At 37.3% G+C, this 19,773-nt stretch overlaps 1 protein-coding gene across 1 annotated transcript; it reads left to right on the top strand.

Moving 5' to 3' along the window:
* The first annotated feature begins 4,339 nt into the window (after window positions 1–4,339).
* Window positions 4,340–11,008, top strand: Spink1 (serine peptidase inhibitor Kazal type 1). The gene is made up of 4 exons (XM_015477587.2): window positions 4,340–4,492; window positions 6,143–6,174; window positions 7,395–7,501; window positions 10,886–11,008. Exons 1-4 carry the CDS (start codon window positions 4,438–4,440, stop codon window positions 10,929–10,931), a joined length of 240 nt encoding a protein of 79 aa, XP_015333073.1. The 5' UTR covers window positions 4,340–4,437; the 3' UTR covers window positions 10,932–11,008.
* The last annotated feature ends 8,765 nt before the right edge of the window (window positions 11,009–19,773 follow it).

The raw sequence follows: 19,773 nt of genomic DNA, 5'->3' as shown, positions 1-19,773 counted from the left end.
AAGAAGAAATATTTTAACTCCAATTTATTCTTTACAGTATTAGTTAAAGGCTGTTTTAAGAAAGTGAAGTGGTTTGATAGGTCACAGTGAATTTTTCATAGCTTTTAGGGCCTCTACAAAGTAAAAAAAAAATGTTAGCCAATAACAAAGACAAGACATAGTGGGGACACAACTATATGTAATGTGCATGACAATATACAAAGAAAGTGCAGTGGTGAGGGGAGAACCAAATGGCAGAAAGGCAAACAGATGCTAGAGAGAGAATACACATTTGATTAAAAATCCAAGAGGCCATCTCAGCAAGGACAGACAAGAGAAGAGTATCCAGAAACTTCTCTACAATTACGTGGCCAATTGGTTTCCAACAAGAGTGACATCACACTGCAGTGGAAAAATAAAACAATATTTTTAGTTATTTAAAATAAGTTGATGGGGCTGGGGCTATAGCTCAGTGGTACAGGATTTGCCTAGCATGGGTGAGGCACTGGGTTCGATCCTTAGTACCACATAAAAAGTAAATAAATAAAATAAAGTTATAAAAAAATTTTAAAAATAAGTTGACTATCCACAGATCCATGTTTAAAAATTTTACAATCTTAAGACTCTTTACATTATGCATAAACATTAACTACAATGGATAGTAGATTCTCTTCAATTATATAGAATATTTTCATGATCTCGAAGATAGGAACTATGTTCATGAATGGGACACATAAACACACTAAAAATAAAGAAAGAAGATTGCTGAATTGGACTCAACTAAATTTTAAAACTTTTGTTCTTCAGAAGTTATCATCAAGAGGGTAAAAATATAAGCCACTCAGTAGAAGAAACCAGTAATCTGTAGGAAACTGAAGCTGACAGAATAAAGAGAAATTTACAAACATCAAGTTGTCATTGACAATATTAAATTCAGAATCCTGGCCTCCTGGGGTGGAAGCCAGTTTCTAAATGTGCCACTAAGTTCCATTTTTAAATAAGTTCAATCTGATCTCTGTGACTAGGAGTGAAAAAACTGAAATCTTCTCATTTCCTTGTTCATAAAAATGGAATAATAATGCCACAGTGATTTAAATGATAGAAATAAAATATCACAGTGAGTAATGCACAGAAATTTTGAAAAATTCAGTAGTAGTTACAGTTATAACCATTAGTTTTATTAGCGGTTTTAGTGATGGTGACTATGATATAATTAATATAACCACTTCAAACTAATAGTGTTACAAACTGCTGGGGTGGATCATTACCAATTAAATCAAGCACCACAGATATTTCAGCCATGCTTTATAAGTTGGGTACAAGTAAAATCTGGTTGGAGAGTAAGTAGTGAAAGGAAAAGAAGAGTGGTTTTGGAATGGCTATGCTATTCTCTGGATAACAAAATCAAAGGCTGAAGAGTAAAGACACAGCGATGTCAAAGAGGTCTTCAAACGTCAGGCCAGATATCACAGGCTTTCTATCACTAGTTTCTGTCAATTTCCTTACTAGGCAAACCCTGGGTCATAGGGTGTGAAAATCAACATGTGCTCAACCAAAATCCCCACCCCAGTGAGTTTTATCAGCACCCATTGGAGCAGTTCTCTTAAGTTTCATCATTCTTTAATCAGGTGAATAATGAGTCCTTGGGACAGAAGGGAGTAGGTCATGCCATATTTGCTCAAGTTCCCAGGGATAGACACGCAGAAATATGTACATAGAGGTAAAGAAGGGGGAGTAATTTACACAGGCTAGGCAATATAAACACAATAACTGTGACTAATCGTCTAGCACAGTAGCAGTATTGCTCTAGTCAATGCCACCCAACACTGCAGGACAAACAATATTTATTCCATCAAGAACTTGATCATGAAGCCTAAATGTATATCCATTGCTCCAGTCCATGAAAGAGGGTGATAATATTACTAGCTAGCAATTGTAATTCCAGGTAAAATGGAGGATAAAGTAACTGCACAGTATTTATATACAATTTCTAGTTTTATTTTCACACCAAATATATTATGATATGCATTTTAGTTGTTAAGGATGTTGATTCACTCAGTGTCAGATCACAGTTGAAATGACAGATTTATTTTTGCATCCTGGCCTGTCTTCTCCGTGTATTTCATTCATCCCCTTCTACTTGCTGTCACCAAAGGTCCATTACCTATCATGACTTTAGGTCTAATTTCTAACCAGAATTAGAAATTTCTAATTGCTAACCAGAACAAAGAAATGGCCATTAAAGCTTGGTAGAATGAGCAAGGACAGAGCTGGGGGTGGGGGGCAAGCAAGAGAAGAAGAAAGGAATCAAGTCATTCAGAGCCTACACTCTTCCTGGGGAGTTTGGACAATCAGAAACTAGAAAATAACATGACTATATCTGCATTTTACAAAGTTAATTTGTTATTTCCATGGGTAGAGTTTTGAGTAAAGAACAGTAGATGTTGGGAAAACATTTGAAGGAAATTGTGAAAAGCCGAAGAGGAAATACTGGCCTTATTTTAGATATGGCAGTGGAAGGTGATGAGCAGCATCCAGGACTGAGGTCATCCTGGGCATAGATCCAAGAAGGATCAATTAGGTGTGGAAGATGGTGCATGGTAAGGGGAAAGGGAAGCATCAAGGAGAACACTTAGGTTTGGACTTGAACAATCAGCTAGAAAGAAAAGAAGCAGTGGGAGAAGGAAGAGAAGAATATTGGTGGGAATGATCAAAAGAGTAGACTGGGATGCATCAGATCTGAGGTGCCTGGAGGAAGTCCAGATGAGGATGTCAAGAAAGCACTCAATGTCTTCTGAGTATTTCTCAACAGTAAAATTCAAAGTGCTTACTATACACTGCATGGCCCTGCATGATCTAGGCCCTCATTGTTTTCCTTATCTCATCTCCTATTTTGCTATCATTTTGCTCCAGCTAAACTGTCATCCTAGGTGTTTCTCAAATATCTCTGCCTCAGAGCCTTTGCACTTGGCCATTCTGTCTAGAATGCAGATTTTTGGATATTCACTTCCTTCTGTTTGGAATGTCACTTAAATAGCAAAACCTCTCCAACACAAATATATCCGAAATCCTCCTTTACCTTCTGTATCTTTTTCTCCTTAGTATTTATCATAATATATTTTATCATCATTTATGATACTTGCTGTCTGTCTCCCTCAACTAAAATAAACAGAAGCTCCAAAAGGACAGAGATCTTGTCATTTTTATTGACTAGGATATCCCTAGGGATTGGTACAGTGCTTACTAGATGTCAAGATCTGGAAAGGGTCTGAGATTTTACCCTATTTGGAAGCTAACAAGTTAGGCTGCCACAGTTTAATGGATGCTAGCAGAAGACAGACTCCTGGGTCAAGAAGACACCTACTTATTCTGTAGCAATAGCCAGAGGGACATCATTTGCTCTGGTTTCCTCAACCCCAATTTTCACAGGATGACATGAAGAGGTACAAACAACACTCACACAGAAAGTGACTGTGTACCAAGAAAAAAAGAGCCAAGCTTTGCAAAAATTCTAAATCTTTTTAAAAGGACACCTGAATTTTGTCTTGCAAAAAGATATTTCTGTTGCTCTAGACAATAAACAAACTGACTCCTTGCATCCGAGGGTGATATTATTTTGTTTTTCAAGAACCTTTGTTATACAAACACCCTGGAAAAGACAGTCTGAAACAAAGGTGATGGATCTTCTAAACACAAGTCTTGCAGCAATATGAGAGAACAGAGAATCATCTCCTAATAACCCATGATAGACATGCAGTACATATTATTTTTTAATGAAAAACCAAAATTTTGAGTTAGATACTAATATTATTTCAATTTGCAGGTGACTCAATCAAGGCACAGCAAAAGTGAATCAACTATCCAGGAATGCAGAGCTGCTAAGTGGTTCTTAGCAGCACCCTCCACCTCCACAGCATACACTTGATAGAACTCAATCCTCCCTAGCTCTGACCTGTCCCTCCATCAACCCCACCTGAGTCTTAGTGAATAGGTGATTGAAAAAGAGAGAAGACAGAAAAGAATAATAAGAGTGGAGAAAGGGAACAAAGAATGGAGAGGGTGTTTTAGCTCTCTTTACTTGCTCTTGTATCCAGATCTACAGAGTAGACAGGAACTTTGAGTTCACCTTACACCTAGAAAACTGGAGTTCCAGAAGGGAAGAGCCTTCCCGTAACCGCAGAGAGTAAGGGTTCGAGTTAACTAGCTAACCGTCAGAACTGCTTTTTCCTGATAGAATTTGAGGTGCCTCTTCCTGTCACCTCTCATGCACACAGCTCTCTCTGAGCCTGGAGGCCAGGCCATGACAGTCAATCAATAACCAGGGGCACCTGCTACACAACACAGCAGGTGGAGCCTGTGCTGTCCATAGCCTATATGACCCTCCAGTTCCAGGGTTGTTGAAAGCAGTGGTAAGCTCTGTGCCTTTTTCATCTGACCTCTTGACTCAGAACCTCAGCTATGAAGTTGACAAGCATCTTTCTTCTCTGTGCCTTGACCTTGTTAAGTTTATCTGGTAAGTGATTTGCATATTTCTCAAATTTAAAACTGCTTGCTCTATTGCATTGCTAAACAAACATCTTTCTGGAAATTTAACATAGTCTAGACTTATTTAAAACTAGTTAGTCTTGGCTAGCCTTTTGGTCCCAATGAGATAAAATAAGATCAATAGTTAAGAATTATAGAAAGAAAAATTTTTAACATAAAATGAGAGAAACAATTCCAGTGGGAGGTGCCCAGAGATAGAAAGGTTTTCCTCTAGGCTGGAGCTGACATTCTATAAGGGATATGATAGAGAGAAAGTGGGGATACCTCAACCTTAAATACACTCTCACTCTGTAAATGCTTAAGGCCAATTTACAAATTTATAATTTTCATGGAATTGCATTAAATAGATAATAATGGTTGCCAGTTATTCAGTATAAAACGTATGGTTTGACTGATTAAAATTTTTATTTTTGATCTACAGGATGTTTCAAAGGAAAATATTCTGCTTGAGTAGATGGTATACATAGGTCCCCAAACTGCCTCTTGACAAGGTTAGCAGACAATTCTGAACCCACAGCCTTCAGATTACTTTTTATCATTGAAAATGTCTAACATTTTCAACTTCATCTCCAGTCCAGGAGAAAATATTACTGAGAGCCAAACCCGTACTTCGCTAAAGAGTAGAATATCATTTGTTATATTTGCTAAATATTTATGGGAGCAGAGGTCCCTTTTCCCTCCTCATACATATTAATTAATGCAAATAGATGCCTGTGGTGAGCACCTGCTCATCAATTTTTAGACTCATCTAGATTCTAAAACCCACGGGGACCCCAACAACAGCATCAGGTTCTGACTATTCCAGCAGCTCTTCTTCTCCATGCCCTCAGAGATTGTTGATATCAAAATTATATCTCATAAACATTTCCTACTTTGGGTGCTATCAGATTAATTTCCCTTCCTTTCAGGGAATTCTTCTACATTTACCATCCCCTACATGATGTTAGCAAGACCTGCAATTTTCTGAAGAATGCAGTGTCTATTTTGCTATTTGTAAATTCAAGAAATATGATTTGATCCGTAGTCAGTCTGTGTCATACAAGTGTGAGGAAAGGTTCTTGGGAACTGATGGTGAATTGGCAAAAAGGGTCTGGTTTTAACTTATGAAAAGGGGACTTAATGCAATTATATCTGAAGATCTAGTCAATGTTAGTGAGAACTATTTCACAGCTAGTTATGTAAATACCCATACCTTGACCCATAAACTCAGATAAAGATACTTACACTTCACTCATTGTGAGATCAAAGATCTAATGACTGGTTGTGAGAATGTCAGTGAGCCTTCAATGTCATTTACTCAGCATCAATTTCAAGCAGTAAGTACATAATTTCTATTTTCAAGGAAATGAATCAATGTTTCTGAAATACCAAATTGAGATACTTTTAGTCATAATAAGATTTTTACTTAACTTCTTAGGATTTTAGCAGACAGGGAGTAAATGGAAACCAATCATATGTCCTTGAAAGAGGATGGAAATAAGAGGTGGTCAGTGGAAAAGGCCAGCAAAGAAGTCAAGCCTTCTGTGAAAGCAGAGGGTTCTGGATAAGAATAGGTCTGCATCTCTCATTTACGATCCAGCTTAACATGTCTGGTTTTTTTCATTTGTTTGTTTTCTAGGTAACACTGAAGCTGATTCCCAAGGAAGAAAGGTAAAGAGAATTTTAGAATTTTATAAGAGGCTAAAACTTTTGATCCAACAGAAGTGCAGTCTGTCAACTTTCAGTTTAACCTGAGGTTAGGATGAAGAGTAGGAATGCTAGGAACACTCAACCTGGTAAATACAGGTGGTAAGGTAGTTCCCCAGCCCACAGGCCTGTGTTGGAGGACACATTCACTGATGCCTGGGCAACTTCTATGCAGATGTCTGATGCTTGTTGTGAAGGAATTCACGTATTCACTAGGACTAGCTGGAAAGACAAGCATTTGAGGTGGAAGCTTTCTCTAGTCCACTGAGTAGCCCTTCCTCTTAGGGCCAGCTTGACCATGTTGACATAAGTTTCCCCCAGTCACGGAGGTGCACCTCGAGTTTACAATGAACAGCAGAAAATAATGAACCAGGTTCTTCCTCTAGAAAAATAATTTTACACCTAACTTTTCCGTATTTTCTTTTTTCCAAAAGGTAATTTCATTAAATTTGGTGACTAGGAGAAGAAGTTTCCATCTCTCCTCACACTTATATCTAGGCAGCTGATGAACTAAATGTTTATAAATGAATAAATTATTGCATTTGTGATAAATGTTATGAAGAAGCTCTGGTACCATTAGGAGCATCACATAGTTAAAAGAAGATGCCTCTAAATAAGTGACAGTGATTTTGAGCAATGAAGGATAAATAGGGCTGGCAAAACACAGGTGGGAACACTGTAACAGCCATTTGGTGATTATTAGCTCTTACTGGAGCAGAGCACACAGAGGACAAAGACTCCAAGAACGGAAGACACCTAGTGCTTTTGCATGCTTAAGGAAAGCATGTGTAGGAAAGAACATGCCCCAGGTAGCAACTAGCCTGAGAGAAGCAAGCACCTGCCATAATTGTAACCTGGGACATCATCTTCCTCACCTGAGGGAATCCTCATGACAGCACTATGACATTGATGGGAAATGGTAACATCATTCCCATTTTATAGATGAAGTGACTGAGATTCAGGAACCAAAAACACACCAACATCACACAACTTGCACATAGCAGAGGCTTTACTTAGAACCAGATTTTCTGACTCCAGGTTTTAGATTCCTCTCCTTGGAACATTCAGTGTAATTCTCCAGATTGTAACCATGCACAAAAAAAATTAAAACCATTTAGTAATTTTGCCATCAACTCAAAGAATAGAGGATGATGGGAAATGATTGCGTTTAACTTCATTTTCAGGCTAATTGCAACAATGCAATTACTGGATGCACCAAGATTTATGACCCTGTCTGTGGAAATGATGGAAATACTTACGCCAATGAATGCATGCTGTGCCTTGAAAATCAGTAAGTACAGACTTTTCTTTTTAATATATATTTTAAGTTTACTGTCTTCAAACTTTTATATATCTTATTTTCCTAAAAACCCAATCAATATACCAATAGCATGAATCTTACTATGAAAAAATGTCAACTTTTTCCAAAACTAATTTTTCCCTTTTTTATCTCTCTGATACGATAATATGATTTTAAAATCACTTAGAGGATAAAACTCATGTTTTAGAATAAAACAACAGATAGTCTAGATTCATAAAAAGCCTATACACAAAAAAGTTACTTTAACTTTAAAAAGTCATTCTTACTGACAGGAGTGATTGTATTTTCTAAAGCCCCCAAATATACAAATATAAATTATATAGATTTGGGTGCCAAAAAGTGAATTTTTGTATCATTTTAAATCATGGATATAATAGCTAACCTCAAAGAAGTTTCATTTTCTGAAGTGCCCGTAAGTGGGTGAAAGGAATTGGATTCAGGGGTGAGATGTAAGTGTGCCACCGATTTCATATTTCATTCAGCAATAGAACAATTAACACTAGCCTCTGCCACTTTTCTTAATCTTATGACTAGGAGAATATAGGTCATGAGCACATGTAAGCCAGCACCTTATAATTTGTAGCAAATGCCAGCAGAAAAGACATAAGTATTACAGAAGTACAGCAGAGACTTGTTTTTAAAACTAGTGCTAGGATCAAACTCAGAGGTTTGAACATGCAAGAAAGTGCTTCATCTGCCTCTGAGCTACACCCATCCCTAGAGATTTATTCTTGATGAAAGGAATCAAGAAAGTATTCATGAAAAGAATGCCATTTAAACAGGATTCTAAGTTTTTGGCAGCATCAACAAGGATCATTCTAGGCTAAATAAATATGTGAATAATCCAAATAAAAGAGGTTCCATAAGTGATTCAGTAAACAGTTATTTTGGGGTTGACTTGTTATTAAAGACTTTGACTTAGGCTCAATGACTATATACATTTCCACTATTGCATGAATTCTCTTCCTATTAAACAATCCCTTTTTTGAGCAGTTTTAAACTGTCTCAGAAACTTCTCAGAGTTTACCAAGAAGTGTGAAAACAAAGATTCAACACAAAACAATATGTATTCTGCTGTATTGTGGGGAATTTGGTTCCACACGAAAGACTTACAAAAAGAATCTGCAACCACTTGTTACTTTTCCCATGACCCATGCTGTTGACATAAGATCAACTATCATATTTCCACCTAAGGGGAAAAAAAGCAGAACAGCCCTGAGACTTGGGATATTTCCAGATGCCAACTTCAAAAAGCCCAATATTGAGGGTGACACATTGGGAAAATATGAGCAGAGGGCTAGGACATTAGTTTGCCCTTTAAGACCTATTAATTCCTGCTGGCTCTTTTTATTCTTTCAAATATATGTAAATGTGGGAGAAAGGTTTGGAGGGCAGAAAAATGTAACATTTCTTGCTCTTTCTATTTTTCTTAGATAAGAAAACTTAGGGGCTGGGGTTGTGGCTCAGCAGTAGAGTGCTCGCCTAGCATGGTATGAGGCACTGGGTTCAATCCTCAGCACCACATAAAAATAAAATAAAGGTATTGTGTCCACCTATAACTAAAAAATAAATATTAAAAAATGAAAACTTTGGTTTATAGGTAAAATTGGCTCTCTTAAATTACAACTTATTTCCTAATATATGATATTGCCTTTATTTCTATCATGTATTAAAGGCCCTCCCCAGGTGGAGATGTTTCTTGGTGGCAGAATGCTTGCCTAGAGACTGCAAGGCTCTGGGTTCAATCCCCAGTCCTGAAATACATACATACATACATACATACATACATACATACCCCAAACAAATCGGTTGCACAGTAACTAGAGCCAAACTCTCATCCTAGATGCCAGGTTTTGAGGTAAGCAGATAATATCAAACAAGGGCTGGCATGTGGTGATCTCCTTTGTCAATATGCACCTGGAGGGTATGTTCAATTAGGACTTTTTCTCTTTGTTCTACATCTTTTTTGCTATAAGATCATAACCATCCAACAGAACTTTCTGTAGTGGTAGGAATGCTCTCTATCTGTACATAGCTACTAGCCGCTAGCACTTAAATGTGGCTAATACAATTGAGAAACTAAAATTTAAAAATATATATACTGATACATACTAGTTATACAGAATAGTGGGTTTTTACTGTGGTGTGTTCATATATGCATGTGACATAATTTGATCAGTTTCTTTCCCTAGTACCTCTCCTTGCCCATTCCTCCCTCCCTGATGCCTTTCCTCTATCCTAACAGTCTCCCTTCTGTTGAGAAACTGAAATAATATACTATTTATATATAATAATATGATTTGTATATTATTTATATTATTTAAATTCAAATAGCCAAAAGTGGAAACCAAACATGCTGACCCATATTAAACAGTAGGGCTATAGAAAACCAATCACCTCATGGGCTCTGTTTAGATCATTGTACTTACTGTATGCAGCTGATTTAGAAATCATTATTATTACCAGTTAATTGATTATGGGACAAGAAAGAATTAACTCTCTCAAAATAAACAACCAAAAAAGTCCAGTTAAATGGACATATACAAATAGAAGTATCAGATATTTTCCAGTAATGGAGAAATAGAGGAAATTTTGTAGGCCAGTATATTCAAGAAAAGGATGGCTAGAAACATGAGAGATCAGGATCGGTCTCAGGAACAATTACAGGATTTAGGGCTATTTAGCTTAAAGAAAGCTGCAGTATAAAGAGAACAGAATTTTTTTATCTGGAAAGCAGGATACTTACCACTAGCTGACATTATATGGGCTACAGAAATGATTTCCCTCAACAAGACCTCACAGATTTGGATCCCCAGTTTTCTTTTTTATTTATATTTATGTTTTATTTGTAGGTGGACGCAATATCTTTATTTTATTTTTATGTGGTGCTGAGGATTGAACCCAGTGCCTCGCGCGTGCTAGGGAGCACTCTACCACTTGAGCCACAACCCCAGTCCCATGGATCCCCATTTTTCTAAAACCAAAGATCAACTAGTTCTGCAGCAGCCTGGGCACCAGCTACGATGGAAACCTGGTAGCTAGGGCAGTAGCATCAGGAGCAAAAGAAGCAGCAATAGATAGGAGATTAATTTCAGGGGTCCACTGTAACACTAGACGTATAAACTCAGTAAGGACAATTTTCCTTTCTGTTTTATGGCTAGTGAAAGTAATAGTTAGCAACAAATACGTGATGAAAAAAGTGAGTGAATAAATGAATGAGAAAAAGACAAAGGAACACATCTTAAAACTTATATTTGTTTAATAAAGCTGGTGTTTTTCCCATTATTTTTCTCCCATAGTCACTTTTTGTCAATAAACTTTAAAGTTGATTTTCTTTTTCAATCTCTCCTACAGGAAGCGCCAGATTCCTATCCTCATTAAAAAATCTGGGCCTTGCTGAGAGCCAAGGCGTGAAATCCTTTAAGATCACCAAGATGTCCAGCTGACATGCCTGCTGAATAAACGTATTTGAACACACTCGTTCTTCCCAAATGCTTTTTCCTTAAACACATGTGTGATTACACAGGGGACAAGGAACTTGGGAAAGACTCAGAACAGACCCAGTGTTAGCAACTTCACAATCCTGTGAGCTCAGAGAGTGTTACCCTTCTAATGCATTTTCCTTCCTATCTTCTTACATCCTGATGCCTCTGTCTTGGGAAATGTGATGCTGATACTGAATGACAGGACCCAAGGGACTGTGGACTCCTGTAATCCCAAATATAATTGCCTACTACCATAGGGGATAGTTGGAAAACTCTCAGTCCAGAAACATGTTACCTGTCACATTTCACTGATTGAAATAATTCCTTTATGACAAGCATGTTGGCACACACCCGTAATCTGTAATCCCAGGTACTCAAGAGGCTAAGGCAGGATCATCTCAAATTTGAGGCAAGACTCAGCGATCTAGGGCTGAGGATGTAGCCTAGTGGTAATACTACTACCACCATCATCATCATTCCTTTAGATTTCCTTGGGATTTAATTGGGCATTTATTTTGTATGGCACAGGTCTGTATATGTGGACACAGAGCTACCCTCTCTGGTAGAATAGAGTTGAGTCCTTGAGAGGTTTGGTTTGTCAACCTATTGAACAAATTCATCCTATCTGAGAACTTAGAAGAAAGACATTTCTTAGGGCTCATAAGGATACCAAGCTGGGAACACAATCTCAAGCAGTAATGGGTCTTTGCTTCAACACTTTGCAAAATGGAATCTGAATATAAAGGGGAGAGAGGTGACATGCATCTTGTAAGGATTTTGGATTGATACTGGTAAAGGACATGTTGTCTTGTTAGTGCAGGACTGGACAACTATGATCATTCTCTAGACAGATTCTCATAAAAGCAAAGAAACGTTGCAGTCCAAAAGATTTGCTGAAAACAGCACACAGTATTCCAGGGAGTGATGGTTTCTTTGTTTGTTTGTTTGTTTTTTCCCAAGACATGAGCTAACATTCTGGTACCTATTGTAAGCAACAGAGTCAAAAGTTTGGATCTAGACGTATCTGAGATCTGACTTAACTGCCATTTCCCAACTCCATCTTTTGTATCCAAAGACTTGCTTTGGATATCTGCTTTGCAGCTTGTGGGTTTGCACTAAGGATGTGGGGGGGGGGTCCTGATTCTGAATTAATTTGAGGAGTGGACACTTGTATCATCAAACCATCCCCAAGATATGAGATGATCTGGCAAGGTAAAAAGGGGGTGATATTCCAGAGGAACTGATGGTGAGGACTTAGCGAAGTGCACCATGGTTTATAAGTGAGCCACAATAGCACGATTACATTACTTTCACCTTCTGAGTAAACTTAGCAAAGTGAATACACTTGACTAATATCACCAGCAAACAGAGCGTCAGAGTTAGGCTTTTAATTCAGGGCTGATTTCAAGTCCAAATCTTCCCTGAAATCACAATCTCCTCACATGGATTACTCACTATTCCTTGTATAGAAAACATCCTTCTATTAAAACAGTCTATGTGTTTATATTCAGCAATAACTAATAAGAGAGAATAGGAAGTGTCCCAAAAGAAAAAAATCTACAACTACTAAAAATAAAAGGAGAAAGAAGGAAAAGCAGCTTGAGATCCTGTGTTTCTTTAAAAAAAAAAAAAAAAAGCCTAAAGTGGAGAAGTGGATAGAGGACTGATGGAGGCTGAGTTGCATCAGGTTTATACATCTTGTGGAACATATCACCCATTCAACTAGAAATAACAGGTGAAAAACAATTCTGCACTTGCAAAACATAGTTACCTGGCCCTATCAGGTTTAAGTTAATTTCTTGTGATATTTAAAATACACGTCTTGGGCTGGGGATGTGGCTCAAGCGGTAGCGCGCTCGCCTGGCATGCGTGCAGCCCGGGTTCGATCCTCAGCACCACATACAAACAAAGATGTTGTGTCCGCCGATAACTAAAAAAATAAATATTAAAAAATTCTCTCTCTCTCTTTCTCTGTCTCTCTCTCTCTCTCTCTCTTTAAAAAAAATAAAATAAAATAAACGTCTTGAGGTTTAACTGTGACCACTAGAGGGTGCTGGCCTGCCATGTGAGTCCGCGTAAGCAGAGCCTAAGGGCTCTCACCCAATATTGTGCTAACTGCAGTTGTGGATGCAAAATGGCTTCCAGCGCCTCCACTGTCATGCTAGAGGACATTTGAAGGGCACCCCTAACATTCAGGAACTTTGCCATAGTGAATCGTTGAATACTACAAATCTTCATATCTAATGGGACCATTCTGCAAATTCAGAAAGAAGAGTTTGGAAATTATAAGCAGAAGCAAGACAAAAATCCAGATTATCTACCTCCAATGGCTCTGAGCTCACCTCTTCTCTCTTCTCTCCTCTTCTCTCTCTCACTCTCTCTGATCCATCAGAAAACATAACCTCATGCCCGGTGGTTATGCTTTAAAGAGATAATTTACAAATTAGAATGTGTATAAAAATGCAAGCTATCAAAATTGATAAGATTTTGAAATTGTTTTATGATGAGTGATTCAAAGAAGTAGGAAAATTTTAGCTACAGAAGAAAAAATCTAAGATCCTGGTGGGTTTTTCAAACAATTTAAGGGACAATAGTGTCAACACAGTGAAAGCAGAAACATTGTCCTATTCTGAGTGCTGGATTATAGGCTCTACCACCGAGGAGATACCAAATTAATATTTTTGTTACATAAGTGAACAAGAAAGAGAAATGAACACCTTTTGGTTGTCCCCAAAGGGTAAGAATTTAGACTTTATGAGGTAGAGAATAAAGATGGACTGACTTTGGTCAGTAAGAAATATACACTACAATGATTAAAGGGCTCTGTTTTAGCATGCTTGGGCTTGCTGTGGCTCTGCCACTATGTAGCCAAGGGTCCTGGCAGAAGTCAGAGACTTCTCAAATTTCACTCCTCATCTCCACTATGGGTTAGTTATAACAATTCCTTCCAAGGGCAATGAGCCCAGGGCTTGGCAAATAATAAGTGTGTAAGAAGTATTAGCTTTTGTTATTATTACTCTTATTCATATTATAACCCTTATAGCTCATTAAACAAACATTCGACTACCTTTTGGTAACTTTACTTCTTCAAGTAACAATTCATTATATTATTGAATTGTCAGGGATTTTGTGGAAGATATTCTCAACTGGGTAGAAGTGGACTAAAACTCTCTACTTATATATTTGAAAACATTTAGGATTATAAACCATAACTACAAAGTTCAAACTCAAGTATAAGGACTAATCACAAATTTTATGCATTGAGAAGGGTATCATGGCCATGGGAGGGAATAGAGTAGTAAACCCAGTGCCCATTATTAGGTCTCCTTCCCTAAGTGGAGGTAAGAACTAATCCTCATCAAGTGCAGGACCACAGCACTACACCATGTAGTTAAAGGACCAATTCATTCCTGAAGTTTTCTTGATTTGGTCTCAGAGTATTGAAATATGAACTATCTGATGGGAAAGGATATTTTTAAAATGTTGCAAGGGAGAAGGAAACTTGTTTGAAATGAAACATGTAAAATAATGAGTTATACTGAGCCATTTGAGAAAAAGGAATGTGAAAAATATTGAGCATTTATTTCCATTTCTCTGATCCAATTTATTTCCTAAAAACCTTAGCTTAATCCAACTATGTAGAAATAAACTTTATTTGTATAAGAGAGAATTAAGTAAAAAACACACACAGCTCCTACTTTTTCAATATTTAGCACTGCCAACAGTTTCCTTTGTTTTCTTTCATTGTTTAAACAGTAATTAACTTCTAACTAAAAACATGAAATATGTAAATAATAAAACAGTATGCAAAAAATGAAATAATGTAGATCTTTCCTTATAGCCAAGTCAGAAGTCACTAAAAAGCCAACAAACAATAAAAATAAAAACAGCTGATTGGAGATCAGGTCAAAACCCAATTCCTTGGAAGGCAGGGTGCATGGGAGCAGAAAGATGGTGGAATATGATGGATATCATGATCCTAGGTACATGTTTGACTGCACATATGGTACAACACTACATTGTGTACAATCAGAGAAATGAAAAGTTGTGCTGCAATTGTGTACAATGAATCAAAATGCATTCTTCTGTCATATATACCCCCCCATTAAAATAAATAAATAAATAAATTTAAAAGAAAAAGAATATAATCAAAAGAGACCCAGGAAGTTACAAAGCCAGAGCCAGATATCTGGCAGAATTAGTTTTGTTCTTATACAGCAGTCACTAACTCATAATGGTTCAATTTAGATTTCTTGACATGACATGGTGCAAAAACAATAAACATTCATTTAAAAAACGCCAATTACTTGAATGGAATACTTTTGCAGTCAAGTATTTTTTAAATGTGTTAAAAATAAAAATGGAGATCACAGTTTAGATACCTCAGAGTTAACTGCCTATTGTCATTTAACACAATTTAGAAAACCCAACCCTGAACAAAACACTAAAGTTAGTTTTTTGTCCTTATCAACATGATTCTTTGAAATGAACCAGCTACCTGTAGACAAATCAGCTTCAAGTGCTCTGCACCTTAAAGAAGATTATATGACAGTGAGTCACAAAAGAGGTCAAAGGTCTTCCTCCTCTACTTTGCAAGTTGTGCTGCAGGTGCTGTAAAATTGAGATTTCCTGCTATTTTCCAGCTTAGGATTTCCTAGTTCATGAACTACTATTTTGTATTCTCAACAAAATCTTAAAATTCTAACAATCTGATTTTATTTTTGACAGATGGTAATAGGTAACTCATTGTTCTCAATTGATTAGAGTCATGAATAAGGAGTGTAAAATAGATAATGTTTCTTGATTTTATATTATTCCTTGTTAAAGGAAGAAAAAGGAGAAAATGCAGGGGCGGGGGGGGGGCCGGGGGGAAATGAAGTGTTTCCAGGGGAAAAGTTTTGTCAAAAGTAGAAGCAGAAAGCAGGTGGCACACATGACTAGGGAGGCTGAGGCAGGAGGATCCAAGTTCAAAGCCAGCCTCAAGGTATGGAAATATAGCTCAGTGACAAAGCTCCCCTGAATTAAATACCCATTACAAAAAAAAAGAAAGAAAGAAAGAAAGAAAGAAAGAAAGAAAGAAAGAAAGAAAGAAAGAAAGAAAGAAAGAAAGAAAGAAAGAAAGAAAGAAAGAAAGAAAGAAAGAAAGAAAGAAAGAAAGAAAGAAAGAAAGAAAGAAAGAAAGAAAGAGGAAAAGGAAAAGAAAGAGAGAAGAAATAGAGAAGCAAAAATAGGAAATTACCAAAAAAAAATTAAGAAAAATAACAAAAAGTGGAAGTGAGAGGACATAAGCAGGATCATACATATTCTTATTAAAACATAGAGAGAAGCACCTCAATTGACAAGGAATAAAAAGCAGAGAAAGCCTAGTGAGCTTTTTAGTGAATGTGGTTCTGGACAGCCACATTCCAAGTGAGTCACCACACTTTGAACTGCTGGTGCTTAATTTCGGCTTTTTGAAAGCTCTTTTATTTACTGAAATGAATTGCATGCACTTTTCTTAGTAACTTACAATTATAGTTTTGGGATATTTTTTACATCCTGGAGACATGTAAAATCTTCAAAATAATAACTTAACAGAAATTAACTTTAAAAACTTGCAGATGTAAATGAGTCCAAGGTGAAAGTTGAAGAATAATGAGGATAGTAAGAGCTAACCTCTCTGAGTATCTCTGTGTGCCAAGACCTGCACTACTCTCCCTTCTGTTGTTCCATTGAGTGCTGACAAGAGTCTTGAGATTCTCATTGTAGGAATGAGAAAACTGAAATTCCAACTCACTCTGGTTAGAGCTGGTCATACTACAGTTCTTGGCCTGTCCATTATGTCACCCATTGTTGACACCTCACTTAACTTCTACTGCTGCCTCTGCCTTCTGTAATAGCACTGATGACCTCCTTTGAAAAATCTTCACTCTAAGTCCCTGAGGCATGCTTTCTGGCCTCTGCCCTACTTGGACTGTTGATTTCCTCCCCACGACTGACTGACTGACTCTCTCTCTCTCTCTCTCTCTCTCTCTCTCTCACACACACACACACACACACACACACACACCCCTTCTAATTCTTTCTCAGCTTCTCGGAATGCAAGCATCACCTGCTCTGGGCATCCTTCATGCCCTGCTACCCAGTTCAGCATCCTCCATTTCTTGCTCTTTATTTGTGCTCACCAGTTTATGAGATGTTTTTCTAAGATCTCTGCCACTACAAAAGCCCTGGACTCTGCAAAGTTTTTTTTGTTTTGTTTTGTTTTAAATCTCTTTTATCTTCCTAGTTTTCTAAGCATCCTAAGAGTGGCATTGGAGTGGGTCAATAAGTTCCATTTCATAGGCAAACACTGTAACCCTTTCCCCACCCTGTGCTCAGCAGAATCACTGGTGTTTTAGTCGACTTTTTCGCTGCTGTGACTAACGGATCTGACCGGCACCACTACAGGGGAGGAAAAGTTTATTTGAGTGCTCAGGGTTTCAGAGGTCTTAGTCCATGGAAGGCCAGCTCCATTCCTCAGGCTCCAGGTGAGGCAGAACTTCATGGTAGAGTGTGTGGCAGAGAGAAGCAGCTCACATCAGGCTGATCAAGAAGCAGAGAGAGAGACTCCAGCTCCAGATACAAATATATACACCCTAGCCATGCCCCCAATGAACCACTTCCTCCAGCCACACCCCACCTGCATCTAGTTACCACTGTGTTAATTCCAACAGGGATCAATTCACTGATTGGGTTAAGACTCTCACAATCCAATCATTTCTCCTCTGAAACTTCTTGCATTGTCTCATATGAGCTTTTGGGGGACACCTCATATCTAAACCATGACAACTGGTATCTACCATGGCTAACTATCCAGGATCAATAAAATATTCCATGAAGCCTGGACCACAGAATTCATTCCTGAAACACATAATCTCTCGGAGGCTGGGTTCACAGCTCAGTGGTAGAGCACTTGCATTGCATGTGCAAGGCACTGGGTTGATTCTCAGCACCACATGTAAATAAAATAAAGGTCCATTGACAACTAAAAATAAATAAAAATAAAAAAACAAACCTTTATAATCTCTCAATCTAATCTTGTCTCCTTTCCATCAATTGCCCTCAGTATGCCCAGCATTGCTTCTGACAAAGTTTAAGGTAACTAACCAGGGGCTCTACCTGCCTGGGCTTACTCAGCCCATCTTCCCTCTCACACATCCTTCCAACTGCACTCAGAAAAGTGGCACCTCATTTGGATCCAGAGAATGCATCTACACCACAAAGTAATCATAGTGGTGTCCAAAAAACCTACAGTGGCCACATGTTAAGGAAGTCCTAATTCAGCTGGTGGCTGTAGGCCCTCAGCAACACAGAGCCCCACATGCTCCTGTTGTTAGGCCTTTTTCCCACTCATTTGTATTTCTGCACTCCTTTATCCCCTGTCAAATTGTACCTGTTTAGTAGACATTACACACACACACACACACATGCTGTCAGTTAAGATTGTGTGTTTCTCAAACTTAGTATGCATTTGAATCACCTGAAGAGCTTCTTTGGGATTTGGGTGGCCTCATCCTCCTGATATTCTGATGCACTCAATTTGGGGATGGGGCTCACTGATCCATGCTATATCATTTCAGGAGTTGTTTCCCAATGAATTTGTTCTGCTTTCTTTAACTGATCTCTTTTATATTCCCATAATGACTAGTTACTTGATTAACTGTAGTCAACCTGTAAGTAGCATGTGCTTTCTGAAAGCCTTGTTCAATGTGTAATGCAGCTTCCAACACAGATTAAAGGGCAATTTTTTTTTAAATCAATGAGTCACTTTGACTTAGAATATCTATCTACTGTCAGCAGTAGAAAAGCAGGAACATTTTTGTTCAATACTATATTCCCAAAACCTAGAAGATATTGGCACAAAGCTGTGCTCAAAAATTATTAAATGAATGAATAGTATGGAGATATTTAAATGAGATTATATAAATAAAAAAAGTATGTGCATATATCTTTCTTTTTTTAGCTTCCCACATATTTATCTTTGTGGTCTGCATTAACAATCACAGCACATTTCTATATACTGTCTCAAGAAATAAAGTTAATTTTATATCAAGAATATTGAAGTACTCATTTTTTTAAAATTCTGTTTTATTTCATGATATTATCTGAAAATTTCTGTTTGGAAATTGATCAGATGAAATGTTTAAATAATTTAATTGAATACCTTGATTTAATGAGGTTGTAATGAAACTTTTAACAATAGAAACCTAAAAAGGAATAAAAATATCCTTATAGGGTAAAACAGGCACTTAGAAATTAAATATGTGTTGCTCTTTTCAGTTTCCAATTTTGTACTTAATTTTCCATTTTGTACTTAAATATTATTTAAATATTTTGCAGTCTTCAAAATCCAAATTAGATTTTGTTTTAAACTGTGTAACTAATATCCAACAAAGATTCTGCCTTTGTAACTACAGATATACTATGCCACAGTAATTAATGAATTTTTTTGTTCCCATTAAATAATGCTCCCTCTAGTGTTCCAAATATCAGACATCAGACATTCTTCTATACTTACCAGCAAAAATAAAAATAAGAAAAAAAAGTCTGTTATATATTCTCTGAAATGTTTTTAAAATGCTAATTAAGAGCTATATATAGTAAGGAATATCTTACCTATTAAAGACAATTATTGCTCTGGATTTAACTCTTTCAGGGTTCAGTAGAGACAAGCAAATACCTACAAGCCACACTCTATACACCACACCAGCTGAGATCTGTACCTGAGAAGACTTT

Source organism: Marmota marmota, unplaced genomic scaffold, assembly GCF_001458135.2.
Source record: "Marmota marmota marmota unplaced genomic scaffold, marMar, whole genome shotgun sequence".
Taxonomy (NCBI): domain Eukaryota; kingdom Metazoa; phylum Chordata; class Mammalia; order Rodentia; family Sciuridae; genus Marmota; species Marmota marmota.
The sequence above is the reverse complement of the archived record's forward strand: the minus strand, read 5'-3'. Positions and strand labels throughout refer to the sequence as shown.